At 34.8% G+C, this 22172-nt stretch overlaps 1 protein-coding gene across 6 annotated transcripts in view; it reads right to left on the bottom strand.

Moving 5' to 3' along the window:
• LOC136030301 (zinc finger protein 628-like) overlaps positions 1-22172 on the bottom strand; it is a 271742-nt gene that overhangs the window by 72942 nt on the left and 176628 nt on the right. For all 6 annotated transcript variants that reach the window (XM_065709172.1, XM_065709174.1, XM_065709171.1 and 3 more), the window contains one exon: positions 1024-1208. In XM_065709172.1, coding sequence (XP_065565244.1) covers positions 1024-1208 — 185 coding nt within the window. The remainder of the gene's footprint in view (positions 1-1023; positions 1209-22172) is intronic.

Genomic DNA, 22172 nt, shown 5'->3' with positions numbered 1-22172 from the left:
TGTAACAGCAACAATATGTTCAGAACTACGCTTTTAAAGGAATTCACGACATTTTAAATTTTTGCTGACTAAATATAGAAATCAGCTTTGTCGGATAAACGGACAAGTTAAAATTGATGGTGTAGAAATCTATAACCCTATAGGCTACCCTGTATTGGGGTTGTTTTCTCCTTAGATAACTTCGAAGACCACACTGCCTTTCCATGACGAAAGTAAAACAGTTCAAAATAGGGATGAAACCTTTTAATTGACAGTGAAAAGATATAAAATTATTTAACTGGATCCCAGTGTACCCAATTCTTCAGTTGGGACGGGGGTCAGTGGCGTGACTCTGTAAGCTTAGCCAGAGTCGACCCAGCTCTAAATGGGTACCTGGAGAAATCTGGGGAAGGTAAACAGGAAGGGTGTGTGAAAGCACAGGATGGCTGGCCCCCAACCCCCCATTGCACTTCCTGGCTGAAGGGCCAAGAAACGGAGATCAGCACCGCCGGTAGGGACTGTAAAGTCTAATGCCGTATCCTTTACCTTTTTACCTTTTTTATACAGTGTTCATCATCAGTAGTAAAGCTTATTCAGAGTTTTACTCTGATCAGATCATCAGATAATCGGTGTTGAGAACATCATCAGAGTTTTACTGCTGATGATGAACACTGTATATGTGTTCGAAATATCCAGTTAAATAATTTTATATCTGTTCACTGCCAATTAAAAGGTTTCATCCCTATTTTGAACTGTTTTATTTTTGTTTTCCCCTTAAAAGAAAACCTTCGTTATTACTTTTATAAACTTCAAAGCGAAACATTAAGCTAAATGAATTTTGCATATTTGTAATCAGCATTGTTTTCTATCTTCCGTTAGTATAAGTTTTAGTTACTATTGACAAGCAGTTGTCCTTTACTCACCGTCCACACTCGTGAGCGGTTTGAAAAATTAGGCTTTTGTTGATGACGGTGACGAAAACGGAAAAAATATAAGATTTAGCTGGCATAGGGGCATTGGACAGGGATAGGTCTCATTACGTACCTTCGATGCATGGGTGCGGAGTGATGACTCTGTTGCAAAACCTTTCCCACAGACATGACACTGGAAGGGCCTATTTTTTGCTCTTTCTTGTTGCGCATCATGATTCCGCAAATGTTGCTGAAGGTTACTTAGTTGAATAAAAGCACGTCCACATTCTGGCACATGACATTTATATGGTCTCTCTCCTACAAAAAAAGAAAAAAAATGGAACAAGTATTATAATACAGTTTTTATAAAGTCAGCAGAACCACTGTGCTTCAATAATTATCCTACACATAATCATTGACACTGTTGTCAAATAAACACGCTAATTACCTAAAATGATTTTTTTTATTTAACTCCTTTGAGTTTAAAAGATACTGCTTTTTCTCCCTCAGGTTGCATTTGTATTAGCGAAACGGACAAACTTTAAATGGTTTGTGAATGGCATATTGCATTTGCGAAATGGTCAAAGTGAGATCACGAACTTTGTTATATGTAAAAGGGAAGACATGGCTACTAAAATTTGTTCAAAAATAAATCAAAACAGCTATAGCTAACTTCTCGTTTATTTCCAAATAAGATACATTTTTTATTTCATATATGTTTCGATGTATTTTGTTTTGAAACTTCACAAAGAGTTTTTTTTTAATTCGCTACCGTTATTTTAGCCGTATTTGACCGTTATTTTAGTTATTTTAGATTAATTATCGCTAGCTTTATTTTAGAATGTCCCGATGACGAGTAATCGGTGGTTCTTTCTTTTACTCTTGCTTGCTTTTGAATCTGAATCTGAAGTCTGTTCTCTGACCAAATATTTGACACCTCAAAAATGAGAAATATCAAAGGACTGCTCTTCTCATAAATTCAAAGGAATATTAATGGTAATCCCTCTAATATTATGGAAATATTAAGCGTTTTAAGGGTTATCTATTCAGCACCTGAAAAAAAAAACTTTGGAGCAAACATTTCTCATCTATATTATGAAGCACAAACAAATTGGAGGACGAAATTTGGAATAAAGACTAAAATTCAAGAAGTTGTGGCAATAATTAATATATCATTTTTTACAGGTTTCAATATTTCATTAAAAATGCCCTAGAGCAATTATATAGGCAACCATACTATTTTACATGAAACTTTACCTCCCTGTATGAGGTATTCTTGATTTTCGTTTGCCACCAGTTAGTTTATTAAAAACCGCAATTTTTGGTAACCTATCATCCTTCTTGCGTAAAACGCATCCTGGTCACATACTCACCTTTCGTTCATTGTACACCTAGACGATTAAAAGGAATCATATTTCTCGTAAAGCTTCTTGCTTGATGCTCAGTCGCTAAACGAGTAAAAAAGGTAAAGGTAAAAGATGCGGCACTAGACCCTTAAGGTCTTAATCGGCAGTGCATATCTACGTTTCAAGACCCTTCAGCCAGGAGGTGCAATGGGGGATAGGGGCCAGTCATCCTGTACTTGCGCACACCCTTCCTGTTTACCTTCCACTGATTTCCCCAGATACCCATTTAGAGTTAGGCCGACTCTGACTAAGCTTACACAGTCTCGCCACTGACCCCGTCCTAAGTTAAATAATTGGGTACACTAAGATTTGAACCCTCGTCCAATCGGACAAAGGATCCTAAATCCAGTGAACTGATTCATTTGGCTAGGATGGCTAGTACAGGAGTACACTTAAAACTATTCTTAGACAATTCCTTTGGGAAAAATCTAGCATAATTTTCCTCAAGTTTTGATGCATCTACATTTCAAAACAATACTTATGTTAATTTCCCCCCCCCCCTAAGATTTTGCTCTGGATCTGTATTTACACCTATGTAGGAGCTTAATTTAGGAGAGGGCAAAAACATCCAAATTTGCGAAGATGGCTGAAACTGGCAAATAGTATGAAAATCTGAAAAAATAATGGAAACTACACGGCTTTTGTGGAGCCAACAGGTCATATACATGCGGAACAGCTTCAGTACAAAGGCTTATCAGTAGGTTATAATCATCATCGACTTATCATACCAGCCATTCGTACCTTTGGATTTTCATTTTTAAGTTATTAGGAAAAAGTTATCAATTTTACTAACTAAATCAGTCACTTAAAACAGCAAATTGAATAATTTATACGCTTTTTTAAAATCCGACCATTACAAGAATAAAAAACACAACAATACGGACGTAAGCACGAGATGCACGCTGTCTGAATCGTGCTTGTAATCATAAGCGCATGCCTCGTAACCGATCCTTTTTGTGGATTAAAAATAACGGTTTCCTCCACCCTAAAGAAAAAAATTCGTGTTGAACATACTGAGTAGCTTTTTAAATAGCTTCTTTTCAATTACAAAGGGTCACTCTAGCATATGTAAATGATGATAAACAGTTTTTTATCGATGGATTTTAATCAAGAAGAATAAAAGAACCCTACTACCACCTTGTCCCGTATGGCCTTTATCAATAGATGGATTTTGTCAGAAGGCAAAAACTATTTTATTAATTTCTTAAGCAATTGGTTTGATAAACAAAATCAAAGAATTTGTTATATTCAACAGGTTTTGTGGGTGACACATCGAACGATTATAATCAACCTAATCCCGAAATAGGTTTAAAAGCCTCTAAGCAAGACTAATTTTTCCGTCGGATAGTCGCATTTACAACTAACAAAGTCAAAGTTTTGTCCTGAGTCTTAAAATATTCAGGACCCGTAAGGAGTAGCACATGTGCATTGTGATAAGTATTATGTGTTTTTAATTCAAAATGTCTGTGGCAAGAGTCAAACAGTAGCTTAACAGAGGGATAATAGCGCAGTTCACGGAATAATAGGGGGAAGGGGGCATAAAATTTTTTTTTCAAAATATAGGAGGGAGGATCTTTCCCCCCTCCGTTTTTCCATTTTCTTAAATTAAAGTACCAAAAAAGTGCATTTTTAATTAAAATTCCCCCAAAAAAGCTATTTTAATAGTCTAGGGAGCGAGACGAAAATTTGAGGAACCATGTTTCCCCTGCCCTTCCCCCAATTGACGCCTCTGCAGTAGCTGCTCTCATTTGCAGAAAAATGTCTACTCGTTATAGGTTTGATGGGGCTTAAAACAAATTATAAATTCTGAATCAAAGGAATCGGAAGACTTTATGGCAGGTATACTTTCGGTCTGTATAATTAGACTAATTCAAGATAGTAACTAGAGCCCAACCCCCGTACCTACTTATAAATATAGACACATTCCCCTTTTTCGACTCTCGGTTGTTCAGGGTCATTTAGGCAGTGATCTTAAGTGATCACACGAGAATTAATGCCGTCCTAAAATACTATTAAATAAAAAAAAACAATTTGTTTTTAAACTGAAAGTAAGGAGCGACATTAAAACTTAAAACGAACAGAAATTACTCCGAATATGAAATGGGCTTTCCCCTCCGCAATCCCTCACTCTTTACGCTAAATTTTTTAATTGTTTTAAAAAGTAGGATTGTGGCAAAGAGTCAAAGTTCTCAAAGAGAACTTTTAATCTTTAACGAACGTTTTTATTAGTAAAAAATATACGTAACTTAAGAATGTAACAAACTTTTATATTCTTATATTTTGATTATATATATGAGGGGGTTTTTCCCCTCGTTAATGCCTCGCTCTTCACACTAAATCTTAAGTTTTGTCCCAATTCTTTAACAATGACCCCTGAATCAGAAAGGCCGTAGAATAAATAGTTGAAATTACTAAAAATACTTTAGCATAAAGAGCGAAGTATTTATCTCCTCCTAAATACCTCGCTCTTTATGCTAAAGTATTTTTAGAACCCCTCATATGCGTAATAATCTCTGTTCATTTTAAGTTTTAATGCTACTCCTTACTTTCAATTGAAAAAACTTTTTTCATGTTTATATTTTCATTGTTTTTTTTTTAATAGTAATGCTAGAAAATCCTGCACCCTTTTCATTGAATTTTTCTTCCCCCATGAAATATTCCTTCAAGGAAAGATCCTCCCACATAGCCTCCTCCCTTCAACCCCAAACCCAAACCAAAAAAATCCCCCCTGAAAACGTCGGTACACTTCCCAATAACCATTACTGTATGTGAACATTGGTCAAAGTTTGTAACTTGCAGCCCCTCCCCCAGAGACTGTGGGGGAGTGAGTCATCCCCAAGGACATAGTTATTATGGTTTTCGACTATGCAGAACAAAATGGCAATCTCAAAATTTTGATCCGTTGACTTCGGGAAAAAAATGAGCGTGGGAGGGGGCCTAGGTGCCCTCCAATTTTTTTGTTCACTTAAAAAGGGCACTAGAACTTTTCATTTCCGTTAGAATGAGCCCTCTTGCAACACTGTAGGACCACTTGGTCGATACGATGACCCCGTAAAAAAACAACAACAAAAAACAAATAAACACGCACTCGTGATCTGTCTTCTGGCAAAAAATACGAAATTCCACATTTTTGTAGATTGGACCTTGAAATTTTTTCTACAGGGTTCTCTGATACGTAGAATGCGATGGTGTGATTTTCGTTAAGATCCTGTGACTTTTAAGGGGTGTTACCCCCTATTTTCCAAAATAAGGCAAATTTTCTCAGACACGTAACTTTTGATGACAAAGACTAAACTTGATGAAACTTATATATTTAAAATCAGCATAAAAATCCAATTCTTTTTATATATATTTCAGCATCGAAGTTCCGTTTTTTAGAGTTTCGTTTACTATTGATCCGGGTCGCTCCTTACTACAGTTTGTTACCACGAACTGTTTGATAAAACTGAAACGATTACGGGAGATTTTTTTCTTTAAGTTTCACTTGTTTTAGCAGTATTTTTATACATTTTCTTAGGAAAACCTGTCATAAACTAATGTTGTTTTCATTAAGCTAGGTGTGGCAGTTTTTTTTATGTTGAAGGAGAAGAATAGGGGGGGGGGGTCGTAACATTAGACTTATTTAGAATGAGCTTTTTTTCAAGCTTCACTTCATTGGTCATAATATTTTCTGTTTTTTTCCTATTTTCAGTCAAAGCAATTCGTGCTTGTTTTAAGTTTGATTTCTTACATAAGTTAATTTATGCTTGTTTTAAGTTTCGAAATTCCATTTGTTTTAATCTCAAAAACTCCATTTCTCTAGTTAATGGAAGAGCACTTGACAACGTCATATTTTCTGTGTATGACCGTAAAATAAGAATCATGGAAGTAATTTGTGTTTGAAATCTTAAAAAAAAAAAAATGTATGTCGATAGTAAGGTCTTGGGTAATTAACCCTATATCCTCGTTTGATTGACAGCTCTGTTCTCGGGCATACAACGTTGCTTTCAATTATTAGAAAGATAGAGCAAAGCAATTTAAATATAAGAAACCTGCCATATTTGAATTTATTTGTGTCACCCTAGTTCACATTTAATCTTCTCTTCAAGGAATAAGCATCTTTTACTTCTTCAGAAGCTTTAGAACTGTGATTTTACGGTGGCTGGTGTTTACCCCCCAGAAAATACCCCCTCGGAAAATACCCTGCCCAGAAATTATACCGCTGTGAAAAATACCCCCCGCGGAAAATTCCCCCTCGTAAAATACTCAATCTCTTCCTGGTTGGTCCTCCAGTCACTTTTGACTTATAAAAAAAGGACTAGAACTGTCAATTTCTTATATGATGAGTAAAATCAGTTCAATTAAATTAATCAAACTAAATAAAAAATTTAATTTAGAGTGATGAAAACTTCATCTTAGAGCATCGTGTCTTCAAATTTTCTTATAAAAGGTGGAATTCCTTTCTCTTTAGGAAAACAAAAGCTTAGTTTTCAACTGACTTCACAAAACAATCAGTTGAAAGAAGAAAAAAAACTTTCCGATGAAGATTCTACTTTGTACTTTCTTAAACAACCACTTGACCGAGTTCTAAGGATTTCTAAACTGTCCCTTTTTGTTCTTAGAAAATGTTCTATGACAGGCAAGAAAGAAAGAAAAATGGGAGCGTAGCCCAGAGCAACATTATCTGACTCGTTTCGCTTATGGAGATTCATAGAAATTGCCAAGGGGAGGATACGATTGGTTCCCCCTTATGAGACAAAAGAGTTTATTTTCTTTTTTGACGATCAATAATTTTCCTGAGGTTGTTTCAACGTTTTTCTAATCTGAGAAAAGGAGAAAAAGCCGACAGTGCTAGAGCTGAATGAAAAACAAATAATTCTATCTTTTATTTATTTTGCTTTTACATCTTTTTGATTGATATTGGTTTTTAACAAAAATGTTTAAACTCATTATATCATTTGTTTGAAGCTTCAGGAACTGACTATTGAGGAATTACATTATTTTTGTACCTCAATTACCATGGGTGCCCAAATAACATTTGGGGGGAGGGTGAAGGCAGACTGGAATTCTACTATCCTTTCTTCGTTAATGAAAAATACATAGATTTGGCTAAATTGTATAAAATTTGAATAATAAGGATACTTTTCGGGGAAAAGAACCTTTTTAAATAGTTTTATCCACATCCGAAAGAGCGAGGCGTTGATGAGGAAGCCGCCCCTTTCATATACGAATTAGTTTCTGTTCGTTTTAAGTTTTAATGTCGCTCCTTACTTTCAGTTAAAAAAACTTTTTATTTTTGTTTAATATGGAACTAAAGATGCTCCATATGTGAGGAGGGCTCTCCTTTCCTTAACACTCCCTCTTCATGCTAAAGTCTTAATGTTCTTAAAAGCAATTCTGATTCAAATTCCACGACAATCGTGTTTAAGCAGTCTTTCTTAAAAGACAGTGACAAAAAGTCATTTAGCGTAAAGAGATAGAGTAGAAAGAGGTAGCCTCCCTTCATCCCAGGAAATCATGCCAGGAAATCCCCTCCCCTTCCTCAACCCCGTGTAAAATCTCCACTAGAAATTTTCGCCTGGAAACTTCCCTCCCCATGGAAAATTCTCCCCGTGGAATTCTCCCTACTCCCCCCAAAATTCCTAAGATCTCCCAATAACAAATACTATATGTGAAAAATGGGCAAATTGTGAAACTTGCATCCCTTACTCTAGGGGTGTTAGGGGGTCCTTTCATCCCCTTATACATACTTATTAAAACTTTTGGCGTTGCTGAATCAAATGGCTATATCAAAATTTTGATCATATGCCTTTGGGAAAAAAGGGACAGAGGAGGGGAGCTAGTGCCCTCCAATTCCTTTTGGTCACTTAAAAAGAACACTAGAACTTGCGATTTTCGTTTGAATGAGCATTATTTTGATCTTCTAAGATCATTGGTTGGATCCGATCACCTTGGGAAAAACAGAACTAAAATAAATAAGCCCGTACCTGTGATCGTTCTTCTGACAAAAAAACTATATTTTTTTACATAGGATCTCTAAGCTTCTTCAAAAGAGTACTCTGATATGCTGAATCTGATAGTGCGATTTGATTAAGATCGTTTGAGGTTTGGAAATGTTTCTCCCTTTTTTGAAAATCAAGCAAATTTTCTCAAGCTTGCATCTCTTGATGGGTAACATTAAACCTAATGAATTTTATATATTTGAAATCAGCATTAAAATCCAATTCCTTAGATGTATTTTAATCATTGTCAAAATTATGTTTTTAGTTCTGGTCACTATTGAGCCGGGTCGCTTCTTCCTTACAGTTCGTTAAGACAAGCTGATTAATTTGAGAAAAACTATGTTTTTAAATCAAATTTTTGCCCATTTATAATGTCACATTTAGAACTATAATAAATACGAGGAGACTAAATACGGAAAAAAAGAACTTTCTGAAAGCCTACAACCATCGATATAATACAGTCTCCCTTGTTTAAATTTTTTGCTCCTGATACCCAGAAAAAACATAACGCCACACCAATAGCTGCTGGGCTATTGGTGTCCCCTTGGCTTTACTTTTTTTTATAGGGATTGCTTATCTTTTTTCCCCTTTGTAGAAGAACTTTAAATTTTTATTGATATTCGTAGGGATTGCTCTTTACATTCTGCTTGTTACCAACGTGAACTGTTTCATGGGGCAAATTGGCAAGATCGCCTTTGTCAAAAACCTGTTCTGCTTGGAAAGTGAATTCACGTTGGTAACAAGGAAAGCCACTAGGCTAGAACGATCTCAGTCATAAGGGATGAGTTCGAGTTCCGTTTATTCTTGGACTTACAGTTTGCTTGCTCACAAGATTCAAATGATGTACCCTGAGCGTCACAATCGCTTATAAACTGTCTTGAAACAGCCAATAATTCCTAAGAATAATAGAAACCTAATGAGTCATTTTGATATTTTGAACTGTTTTCACTTATAGGTAAAACTCGAAGCTTTTTTTTTTAAGCTCGAAAACGATTTGGATTCTTTAAGAAAACTAAAGCTGACTAAACCGTAATAAGATTTCCATCCTTCTTTCGACAAAAACTAAGATAAGTAGCCTGTTAAAAAATAAGTCTTCATTATAACAATTCCGAAAAGTAAATGTTGAAACAAAACGCACAATGAAACCATTGCTTTCGGCAAATTTAGCCAAATTTTGAAAGTTAATCCTTTCTTTTTGTTGAAGTTCTAATATTATCCGAAGTCTCAGGATTCCTTTTCCTACGACGGTACTTGAAAGAACTGCTCAAGCCAAGGGGAAATCTTAGCTCTCTCAAAAGGGGTATGTGTAGTGAGTTGAAGTGCTAATTTTGTTCAGTGATACCAATATCACAGCTGGAGTTAGTTTTCAAAAGTTTTGAAGAGCACTAAAATCCTTTATAAGAGTTGTTACAGAATGCTCCATACTAAATGAAAGTGTTACAAAGGATTTAAATAGAACACTGACCCGTCTTGTTTCAAACTTAGTGAGAATATTGGGCACAATATTGTAGAATATAGTAGAATATGTAGAATATAGTAAGCACTAAATATCATAAAGCTAACTTATATGATTACTTGTAATGTTATACACTTAATAGATAGGGAGACAGGTAGATATTTAATGCTTTAAAGCGTATGGACCATGACTACAAAAAGGAAAAATAACAAAAATAGAAACAAACAAACGTTCAATAATACTTCCAGCGCTCACTTTGACTCTTAAAAAGGGGACACAGAACTTCTGATTTCTAATCCAATTTTTGTAATTAATGATTTTTGTAATGTAGTTTTTTCATGGACATTTTACTTTCTAGTTCGGCTGGGCATGCTATGTAGTTGTCTGTGCTGCTAACAATTTTTGTTCCTATTACAGCTGTGTTCAGCTGAGTAATGCTATTGGAATTCTGCGCAACTCAGCTCTCTAATCCTATAATGTATGTGGCGCTAGAGGTTTTCGTTCCTATTACAGCTCTGTCCAAGTATTCTACTATATTCTACTATTATCACCACTATATTCTTCTACAATAAAATAATTAAAAAAGAGGATCTTGTTTTTGGAGGCATAAATTGACGCTCGTTGTAAAGAAAACAAAGGAAAAAAGTTTTGTAAAGACAGGACTCTTAATGTTTCACTGAATCCCACTGAATCATTATAATTTACCTAATGTAATGGTTATTCCAATAATTCTTACAAGTAATATAAACCTCAAAGCCGTATGCTGTATATTTTTTGCGTATCGTTCTGTTTTTGGCTACAGTCCCTATTAATGCTTTTTACTTTTACCTTAAAAATCAATTCAGGACTATTTCTTCCCCCGATTCCTTTCAAATTGATTCACAGTCTATGAAATTTGGGAATAGTAATGTTGCTTATGTAACATCACATAATGACTATGAGTTTTAGCAATAAATCCCTATATAAACATCGTAATTAAAATTCAAACTATTGTGCCAATAGAAAATAATTATTACAATATAAAACAAGTCGGAATAACTATGATTATCCCAATACTACGACCGGAGTTCACATTTGAAATTCGTTCACCCTGAAAGTTGGCGCGAGGGCGTCAAATGAATTTTTACGGGGGGGGGGGGGGCTGAAACCGCCACCAAACCCTGGTTTGAAAGTCTCAATTTTCGATAAATTTCTTAAGTAGGTCTTGTCTTCCAAATAAATTTTTCAGTGTGGGGTCTCCTAACTCACTCTTTGGGTATATACGTTTTTAACCTATAATTAAATGAGAAAATGCGGAAGGTAAAAACAGAAGAATATTCAAAATTTATAATTTCAAGAGGTGATGTTCATATTGTTTTTTAGTTATTCTCCTAACATATTTATGATCATGATCATCCACGAATGAGAAACTTGAAATTCACATTAACCTAGAAGAAAAGATAAAAAAAGAAGAAACTGTTTTCAACGTTTGCCCCGCCTCAGCCCTAGAAATTTATTGTAGAATTGCATACCTCCCTCAGAAAATTTTAGTACGTACAAATTTTTATGGGATAGTAATATAAAACTCAAATCGCTGACCGGAAGGAATAGCTCTGCAATCGTAAGCCTCTTCAACGACACCCTCTCCACTCGTGATGACACATCAAATTACACTTTTTTCTACGCCTTTCTAATTCAAATCTCAATGAAATCAGGTGCAAATTGCTGAAACTTCAGAAGAATAGACACTTTCTCAGACGTTGCATTCAACAAGTTACAGTGATTGATAAAGAGGGGGCATATATGCAAATTTTAGGCCGAGCAATTTGATTAATGAATGCATATGCAGATACTAAATATGCGGGCTTCTTCACGAGAGTTTTTTGTTATCTTTTTATGAGTCTTCTATGCATCGCAACAGTTCTTTGGGGTCTCGTGACGCGCTTTTTTCCCCTTTTTTTTGCTTCATCTTACACATGTGTGAGCAGATTCCTAATTAGTCTGTATTTTAACGGTCTAGCCCTTTAACTAAAATAGATTAAGCATTTAAAAAATATATGCTGAGATTTCGTTTAGATTAGCTCTGGCTTTTAAGAAAATAGATGATATTGTAGACAAAGCCATGGTTTAACCTGGGGAGAAACATCCAAGAATTTTCTTAAGAGGAATACTTATCTTTTCTTAATACTTTTATCTTTTCTAATAAACTAATTATTTGTCTTATTTTTTCTGTTATTTAGGTTCAAAAGTTGCAATCGTTGCCAGCAACGTCACTGAAACGGAGGGAGAAAGGTAGTCTGTGGTACCCTTAAAGACAAAATGCTATAGAAAAAGTGCCAAAAAAAGAAAAAAAAAACACGGACAATTGTGGCTTTTTAAGCTTTCGCCCACTTTCAAATAAAGACTCTTTACTCTTGGCCCCCTAAAAAAATAAAATAAAATAAAAATGGAGTTTCAACTGACCGCCATGGCCTCATCTATGTTTGAGTCTTAACAGTACTATCATTGATGCAAAGTATTTCTTAATAGGCTCATGCCTACTTTTTATTATTATACCATATAATTGGGCCAGCTCTAGATTATCAAACAGTTCGTGGTAACGAACTGTAGTAAGGAGCGACCCGGCTCAATAGTAACCGAAACTCAAAAAATGGAATTTTAATACCATTAGTTACATCAAAAGAATTGCATTTTTATGCCGATTTTAAATGTATAGGTTTCATCAAGTTTACTCCTACTCATCGAAAGTTACGAGCCTGAGAGAATTTGCCTTATTTTAGAAAATAGAGGGAAACACCCCCTAAAAGTCATTGGATCTTAACTAAAATTACTCCATCAAATTCAGCGTATCAAAAAACTCTACTGTCGAAATATCCAGCTTCTATCTACAAAAATGTGGAATTTTGTAATTTTTGCCAGCAGATAGATCACGGATGCGTCTTAATTTGTTTTTTGTTGTTGTTTTTTTCCCAGGGGTGATTGTATCGACCCAGTTGTCCTAAAATATCATGAGAGGGCTCATTCTAACGGAAATTAAAAGTTCTAGTGCCCTTTATAAGTTACCAAAAACCGGAGGGCACCTAGGCCCCCCCACGCTCATTTTTCTCAAAGTCACCGGATCAAAATTCTGAGATAGTAATTTTGTTCAACATAATCAAAAAACCTAATAATTATGTCTTTCCAGACGACTTAATCCCCCACAGTCCCTGGGGGAGGGGCTGTAAGTTACAAACTTTGACCATTGTTTACATATAGAAATGCTTATTGGAAAGTGTAGAGACGTTTTTAGGGGGACTTTTTCGTGTTGAAGGAGGGAGGGGGCCCAGTGGGAGTATTTTTCCATGGAGGAATTTATAATGAGGGAAGAGAACTTCCAAGAAGGGGCTGCAGGATTTTCTAGCATTATTTAAGAAAAACAATGAGAAAATAAATAAAAAAAAAAAATTTCAACTGGAAATAAGGAGCAGCAATAAAACCTAAAAAGAACAGAAATTACTACGTAAATAAGGGGGTTCATCTCCCCCACAATATGTCGCTCTTCACGTTAAAGTATTTTTAGTAATTTCAACTATTTATTCTACGGCCTTTGCGATTCAGGGGTCATTCTTAGAGAATTAGGACGAAATTCAAGCTTTAGTGTAAAGAGCGAGATATTGACTAGGGGGTGAACCCCCTCATATACGTAATAAAAATATACAAATATAGAAGTTCGTTACGTAAGTTAATTCTTAAGTTACGTATACTTATTACTAATAAAAACGTTCGTAAAAAAATAAAAAGTTCTAGTTGCCTTTTTGAGTAACCAAAAACCATAGGGCAGCTAGGCCTCCTCCCCCACCCCCTTTTTTGTATCAAAATCTATGAGAAAGCCATTTAGCCGAAAAAAAGTTAATATGCAAATTTCGTTTTAATTATTTATGTGCGGTGAGCCAAAATCAAAACATGTATTAATTTAAAAACGTTCAGAAATAAAAAAAAACAAGTTTTTTTTTAACTGCAAGTAAGGAGTGACACTAAAACTTAAAACAAACAGAAATTATTCCGTATATGAAAGGGCTTGTCCCTTCCGAAACGCCTCGCTCTGTACGCTAAAGTTTTTATTGTTTTAAAAAGTAGAGTTGTGAGAAAGAATCAAACCTTAGCGTAAAGAGTGAGGCGTTGCGGAGGGGAGAAACCCTTTCATATACGAATTTCTGTTTGTTTTGAGTTTTAGTGTCGCTCCTTACTTGCAGTTAAAAAGGACTTTTCATTTAATGATATCTTACGTCGGAGTATCTGGCAGGTTATCTCCATGTTGTAAAACACGTGAAAAAGGTTTTGATTATGTAAGTTTAGGTTTATTTTGCCAATCAGCAACTAATCAAAAGTTTTAGATATTCGTCATCATTTGTTGAGTCCAATCGACTTTTTTTTTAGAGCCTATTTGGTATTGATTCGTTGACGGCACTGGAACAGCACGCTTAGGAAGGCAAAACTTGGAACAGAGAATTTTGGGTGTGGAGCCCAGGGTAGTAATTTTGTATTCCTTATTTGCAAAACTAAGTCTTAAGGTTAGTTCTAAGTCTGATTTCAGTTTCGAGATTCAATAAGAGCGAAAAACATCTACTGAGGCCATCGGAGATGGGATGTACACGGGAAAAGGTCTCAGGAGTCTCCTGAGTACATGGGGGGAGTTAGTAGATATTGCCACATCATAATTAGCACTCAATTTTAGTTTACGGTTACAATTTAAGGAAGGTGGGTCTTGAATATAAGCAAATATAATTCTTCATCGATCAACTAATTGAAAAATTTTTGCAGCTTTCCATTTTTTACCTTGACTATTACTAATTTATACCGTTTACAATGAGGTAGGCATAATAGCTTAAATTAAGTGCTAACAGCAACCCTCTTCTGTCAACATAGTGAAAAAAATTTACGACTTTTTGTGGCTACCAAAACGGTAGGCCTGTGGTTAGTTTCAATTTAGACCTGTTCCTTTTTCAATTAGACATGACTTTGATTTCTGCAAAAATAATATCTTTGTTTAGCCATTTGGGTGAAAAAGCAGTTGTCATGGCTAAAAGTTTGTAGGCCTATTTTAATTTGTTCATCCAAATGAACCTATTTCTTCTATGACTCCCTGTGAAATTAAAGAACCACATCCTAGATTAATCTTAATCTGGGGTGGGCCTAAAAGGAACGATTATTGAAGTCGCGTGGGCCGTCTTATCATAAAATGTCAGAGGCCTAAAGCCCTTGAATTATTGCCATGAAATGTGCCAGATTTTGAGTTTCTTTAAATTCAAAGCAAGGAGAGGTCCCGGCATAATTCCGTAGTTTAGAATCGGGTAAAATAGCTGTCGCATCCAGCGGGAAGTATATTTAATGGGAGCTGACTCGCATGGTTTCGTCTCATAATTAAAATAATGGGATGGGGATACGCTGGAAAATGGGATACAATTTCTGATTTTTGCAGACTTGATCCAAAAGGATACAGGGGCTTTTATTTCTTAGTTTTGTTCTTTCATCTTAAAAGACGGCACAAAAGATGTTTCCTTCTTAATTGGAGGATCAGAAAAACAGATTTCTGGAACAGATGGCAAAGAAAGTAATAATGGCTGCTAAAATAACGCTTTGATTATGAAGAGAGCAAAGATTTCATAAGTTTATCTACGCACGTACTGAATTTTGGGTGGTCAGGGGATCTATTCCTGGTAGGGGCTGCATGAAACCTCAAAAAGTGAATCTTTAGGACCATCTTTTCAACCTTTCCATTAGAGCTCCTTCAGAGAATACGTGGTTGGGGGGGATTACTCCCCAGATTTCCTTTATTTTAAGGAGGGTTCTTGAACTATGCATGTAATTTAAAGATTGAAGGGGTAAAGGCTCAAGTCTTAATGTTTATACAGTAGTTTTCATAGACAGCACGATAGCGCTGCCTATGAAAACTACTCAGACCTAGATAGGGTACTCTTTACTTAGGCAGCGAAACGTCGCTGCCTAAGTAAAGAGCGAAGTGGGTACAATTTATTATACAGAAAAAATTAGTTTTTAAAATTATAATTCTCGTGGTAGAAATGTTGAACTTTAGAAAAAAGCAAGAGTTATAAAGTAAGAAAAGCAGAAAACTAAATAAAAAACTAGGTCTTTATCAAATGAAAGTGAAGAGCGACGATAAAGGTTAATACGGAATGAAACTATTCTATATATCAATAGGGCTATCCCCGACCCCCTTTTTTAAGCTAAAGTTTCACTGTTTTATCTTAATTCTTCAAAATTAAATACTATAACATAAGCGTGACGTGACAAAGTTGGATTTTTCATCATGGCAATGGGTTGAGAATGTAATGGTACAGTTAGCTGTATTCGCAACAAAAATTTAACTTTGAGCTCGAACGTTTTGAGAGGCAATCGGTAAATGAATTACTAGATATTACAGGTTACATACACATTGTTGCATTTTAAACAATCCTGACAAAATTTGTTTTCAAGATCTATGGAATGTGGGGGTCAACTTTTTTCAATGAAAATATTAAAAAAGTAATTTTGAACCAAAACTCCCCCAAAAAGTTATTTCTTAAAATCTAAGAGGGAAATAAGGGGCTTTCTCTCCTTTCTCTACCTCCAATTGATGCACTTCTCGTTCAATTTTAGTATAAAGAGCAGGGGCTGGGGTTCTCTCCTTTCCCTACCTCCCGTTGATGCATTTCTAGTTCAATTTTAGTATAAAGAGCAGGGGCTGGGGTAGGTGTGGCCAGTTAAAGAGTTAACTTATTTGTTTTTAATCAAAAAATCCTAAATATTTAACAGAATAACTTGGCAATGGCAGATTTTTCTAGACTTATTACAACAGAGCTAATAATCATGATTTATATTTTGGATATATGTAGCTTCAATGCCGATATTTCAGACCCCTTCAGCGATCACCCTATAAAATTATCCCTCTTGTCCCCTCTGTCTACAGTCTTGCGTGCAGTTAAATCTGATCATTAAAAACTAAATTCTCATCGTAAAACCAATAGATACAAATAAAATAAAACCATAATACTACAAATAAAAAGTGATAGTCAGTTGGTATCGGCTTTTTGTTCTAATATGTAAACTTTAAATGGCCAGTGATATTTTTTTTCCTCCATCCTAAAACTCCAATTATCATGATAAATTAAGGTCATTTCAAAAATGTAATACCAAAGATTTCTTGGGGGTTTGCTGGAGCTATTATGAGTCTTTGAGATAGCAGTCGGTAAATTAACATCATCCATTATCTTTCTGTGGAAAGCAAACCGACACCAAGTTGGACCTATTAATGTTTTATTTGCGTGCTGGTGTTTCTGAACCATATTTATTCAATTTTAAAATTTGCAAAAGATATTGACTTTTGCTTTGCAAAAAGAGATTGAAAAAAAACCTCTTCAGTTTTTATTTCGTTTCAAATAAAGATTTCATTCTCATTTTCATTTTATTAAGATAATGAAAATAAAACAACAAAAAAACAAAAAAAAACAAGGCAGGTAAATGGATTTTACTCTACTTCTAGAGCTCAACCTCTTCAATAATGGTAATCCCAAGGTATTCCCAATATAGGTGATGGGAAACATCAGTTCTGCTCAGAGATTTTCTGAGAAGTGGAAATTGAAAACGGCTTTGAATCAGCATTATCAGCCAGTGGTATCTTTCTGATATTTAAGGATGGTTTTCGGAGAAAAGAGCCTATTCTGTGAATAGTATCTCGGTTTTTGCTGTTGCTATTAAATGGTTCATTGGAATGAAGGATAAAATATGGAGCAATTAAAGTGAAATTTCAGAAAGTGTAAGTGAAATTTCAGAAAGTGTAAGTTTCATAGCTTCAAACGTAAGTAAATAAAAAAGCCCCTTTATAACGACGAAATCAAATGGGCTAAATTCATTAAACTTAAGGTTAACCTGCAAAAGTTACTAGAACAAGATATTTTGCACAATTTCAGACCATCAGACAAAATACCTCCCAAAAAAGGGGAAGTCTTGATAAAAACTATACCATCAAGTATAACATATCCTGGAACCCTGTACCAGGTGATTCGAGTCCCCATATACACAATTTTTTTTTTTTCTCATACAAAGCATGGTCAGGGATACGTATTTATTTGTTTTGTTTTTTTCACCAGGGATGATTGTTTAGAGCCAATAGTCGGAAACATCGGGAAGCGACTCATTCAAATCAAATAAAATCCCAGTGTCGCGTTCATTAAACAAAAGAGATTGGACCACAACATAGAGGCAATTTCTGCTATTTTGGTTTGTAAATCACCTACTGACTACATAGCCTTCCACATACTCTTCTACCACCCGGTGGGGCATTCGCCTCTTAATATATATTTTATTCGATAAAAAAATGACCGGGTATGATCTCTGGCTATCCCTCTGACATATCTTCTTATAAGTAGATCCTTTAATTATGCTATAGACAACTTATGATTTATTGTAAAAAAAAAATCTATTTTGTTCGCATTTCTATAATATTTTTATTTGCATAAAATTTCTTTTTTTATTCTTTCACACGTTTTGACATTTATTGTCTTGTTTTAAACATGTAAATCGGCAGCAGCCCAAACTTTGACAAAATGCTACTTGGAAGGCAGAATTTAACAATTTAATAACTGCTGCCTCCTACGTAAATTCAAAATTAATCGTAGTTAAAATAAAGTAGGTTAATGTTCCATTTTATAGCAATGAGACTAAACCAGCTGGAAGTTTTCACGAACTAACGAAAAGGATTTTCAAAATTTCTCATTTCAACCATTCTTTCATTATAGACCTAGAAAGTGGGATAGTGCCACATATATTGTATAGCTTGCTGTTTATCATTCGGTCGGTTAAAGGGGTACCTTTGACGTAAACAATTAATCTGAAAAACTTTTAATAATTCCTGCTCTGCCTTTAAAAGCACTAAGAAGCGCGAAGAAGATCCGACCCGAGAACATAGCTGCTTTAAAAATACGATAAAACAATACAATTATTTGGGAGTCGGACAAGTTCAATTTGGTTTCTGGAATTCCAACCTAACTTAAATTTTAAATGCGAAAAGAAGACTTTCAACAACTTAGCTGACTTGATTAAAAACCTAAGATTCAGTAAAACAATCTAAAAGGGGAAACAACGGACCTTCGAATCGCCACTTTAAATTTATTCTAATTTATGAATCTGGCCCTAAGCCCTGGACCGTATGCCTAGCATATTGATGCTCTGTTGGCAGTTGACATATTACAGGTGACATTTTGTTGGAACTCCTTGGTTACGGAGTTTTGCAAAAATTTTAACTTTTACAAGAATTAATTTTTTAATGAATGGAAATAATAATTGACTGAAAGATATGCTATTAAATAAAAATTAGTCGATTCACAGTGAAAAGGGAGCAGTACGGATCCATACTTCTTATATAAAAAAAGAAAATCATTGAATTATGTCTTCCTAACAAAAGGTCACACCATTTCTGTTTACTGTCTAAGGGCACATGGTTAAATGGGTCTGTAAAAGCTCTGACGATTGCATAAAGTTATCTGTTCTTATGAGTGATTTTCTTTTCAGTATTTTGAAATCACATTTTCATATTCATAAAATAATTAAGGACGTTAATGCGAGAGTATGATAGGAATATTTAAAATTCCAAAACATCTAACTATCTCCAAAGCAAATACAACCATTGAGGTTTTTTTGTGGCTATACGGATATACTCTTTTTTAAAATCTTATTTCTAATTTCATGTTACGATACTGGCAGTACAAAATCATCTGTCGTCTATTTCATCATGTATTTTACACTCTGGGCAGCTGGTGTCTGGCAAAAATTCACATAGCAGACATAGGACAGCATTTGTACAATTTAAGAAGCTCTCTCATTGGCCATTTGGATATTAGTTCGTACCGGACTCAGTAATAATTCTTCGGGGTAATCGTAATTTTTATGATGTCAAACTCTCTGTACGAAAAAAGGGATACACGGTTTATGCCACAATAATTGCTTAGGATTTAAGTACCTTTGTGTCATAGCTTTGGATGCGGTTTAAACTTCCAAGAAGTCAATAACTCCTTAGACAAGACAAATGGTATGAGCTGAATTGTAAGGGTTTTCATGAGAAAGCGGAAATAGATTCTTAAAAATTTTCTATTGGAGTCAGGGTTTTTCGTTTGACTTACCAATCCAGACAGGTTTCTGTGTAATAAGTTATGAAATTGTTTGTTTTGTTACCAAAACAATTCCTTTATTACGTTTTTATTATCCGTTCAGTTTTATCATTGTGAAAAATATTACTCCTCTGAAAGAATATATACAGAACACAAACATATATAAGGAAACTAAGTGGAGCCTACACGTAAATGTAATGTATATACTGCAAATCTATGTGCATACTAGAATGCGCAAAAAATATTAAGTCCCCCATATTTTTTCTGAGCATTAATTTCTGCCCCCGGCTTTTGTTTTAGTTTATATTGGAAAGTATTCTGCTTAAAATTTTAAATCCATAACCCTTATTTAGATGGAAACATATGGATAATGTGAGTGAAAAGCTTATTTTTGTTTGCTACTTGAAATCAGAAAAGTAAAATCAGTTTCAGCTCTTAATAATGTAGTTTTTTGATAAAGTTTAAAAGAATTTCCTTCCTTATTTCTTTTTTTTAGGATGCAAGGGAATAAGAAAAGAGCGAGTTGAAGAAAACCCTTATTGCTTTCAAAGGTACCTTCACCTATAAATGGGCGAATAGAGCAGAATATGTGTGTGTGTGTGTGTGTGTGTGTTTGTGTGTGTGTGTGTGTGTGTGCAGAGGCGGCATTTGGGCCAAATCTTGGGGTGGGCATGGGGTATTTGATGGAACATGAGACTTTTATTTTGAATCTAACCTACTTTCAAAGTTTACAATGATTAATAGCAAATAGCATAATTACCCCAAGGGTCGTCAGGTAATTATGCTCTTTGGCTAATAGGCATGCAGTTAGTTCAAATCATTTGAACAGAATAGATTATGTTGGACATAATGGATAATTATGGCCAGAAAAGGGCCTTTTGTGGTGGAAGCTTGGCCCCCTGGAAAATCTGGGGTGGGCATTTCCCCACCCCTGCCCCCCCAAATGGCGCCTCTGTGTGTGTGTGTGTACACACACACACACACACATATATATATATATATATATATATATATATATATATATATATATATATATATATATATATATATATATATTATATATATATATATATATTATATATATTTATTTATTTGAAACTAAATGCTTAACTTGGCTGCTATGACCAAGATTTAGTTATACCCGAATAAAAACTTCAATGTCTCTTATTTCTGCTTTGTTAATTTTACCTTTGCACTTGGAAATTTTCTGAAAAGCCATTATGAAATTTATACAATGGTTTAATTTTTTTCTCCCCCACCCCCCATAAGCTCGTGCATTCAAACAAATGTTTTCTTTTCAGAACTTGTGCAAACTTGATAGTTTTTCAATTACCATGTTCTTTTCTAGTATGGACTTCTATATGTTGTATTGCAGTCTTTAAACATAACCAACAATCAGTTTGGAAGGAAAAAAACTTTCTGGTTCGCTTAATTTTGAATGTCAGTTACTTCCAGAATTGTCTTCTGCAGTACTGTAATTTCATTAGCTCCAAGAGAAATATTCCCGCTTTTTAATAGTAAACGGAAGTTTTACGAACGTTTTAAAGTCCCAATTCTAGGAAGAGAGGGGTTTAGAAAGGGTTGTAAAAACTAGATACGGTTCCCTTTCATTAACTTCGCTCATTCTGGAGAGAGACTCGAAGAACTGGAAATGAGACACTCAGAAATAAAAGTGGGTCATTTACAACTGTTTCCACCAATATGAGGTCATGGAAAAACGTAGGAAGTAGGACCAGAATTGGTAGGAAAGAAGATATAATCTTAAGACTGTCTACTTTATAGTAGGAGAATGGATATTATGACAGACAACAGAGGAATAATTTTAGCATAAAATGACACATGGTCTCTAGATAATCAAGCTTTTCGGTATGTGGAAATATTTGAAATTTAAACCATTATTTAATAAGGTTGAAACCGCTATTTGGCATACAACTTATCTTCTTTTTAAAGTTTCGAAATAATAACGTTTGTGTGAATTGGATTCCTATGCTATCCTAGGCTGCCCAAGTCAAGAGAACGACTATGAAAGTCCAGGAATGGTTACTTATTTGATGTCCTATAACCGGAGGTCTGTTACGCTTTTAAAAATACATGACATTTGAGACAGTTGCTGAATTTTATTTTCTCAATTTATTTCGCATTTACTAACTTTTAGCGAAACTGTTCGCTATATAGTTCTATATCCTGGCCTTGTGATTATTTGAAAAATAACCTAGAAGTCATGAACGCGCTTCTGACTTAAACGATTTATTGAACATTAGTAATATCTTATTCCATATTTCATATACCCAAAGATAGCAAAAGACAGCACAGTCTGT

The sequence above is a fragment of the Artemia franciscana genome, chromosome 8, assembly GCF_032884065.1.
Source record: "Artemia franciscana chromosome 8, ASM3288406v1, whole genome shotgun sequence".
NCBI classification, from domain to species: domain Eukaryota; kingdom Metazoa; phylum Arthropoda; class Branchiopoda; order Anostraca; family Artemiidae; genus Artemia; species Artemia franciscana.
Note: the sequence above shows the minus strand (reverse complement) of the source record. Positions and strands in the feature narration are given on the sequence as shown.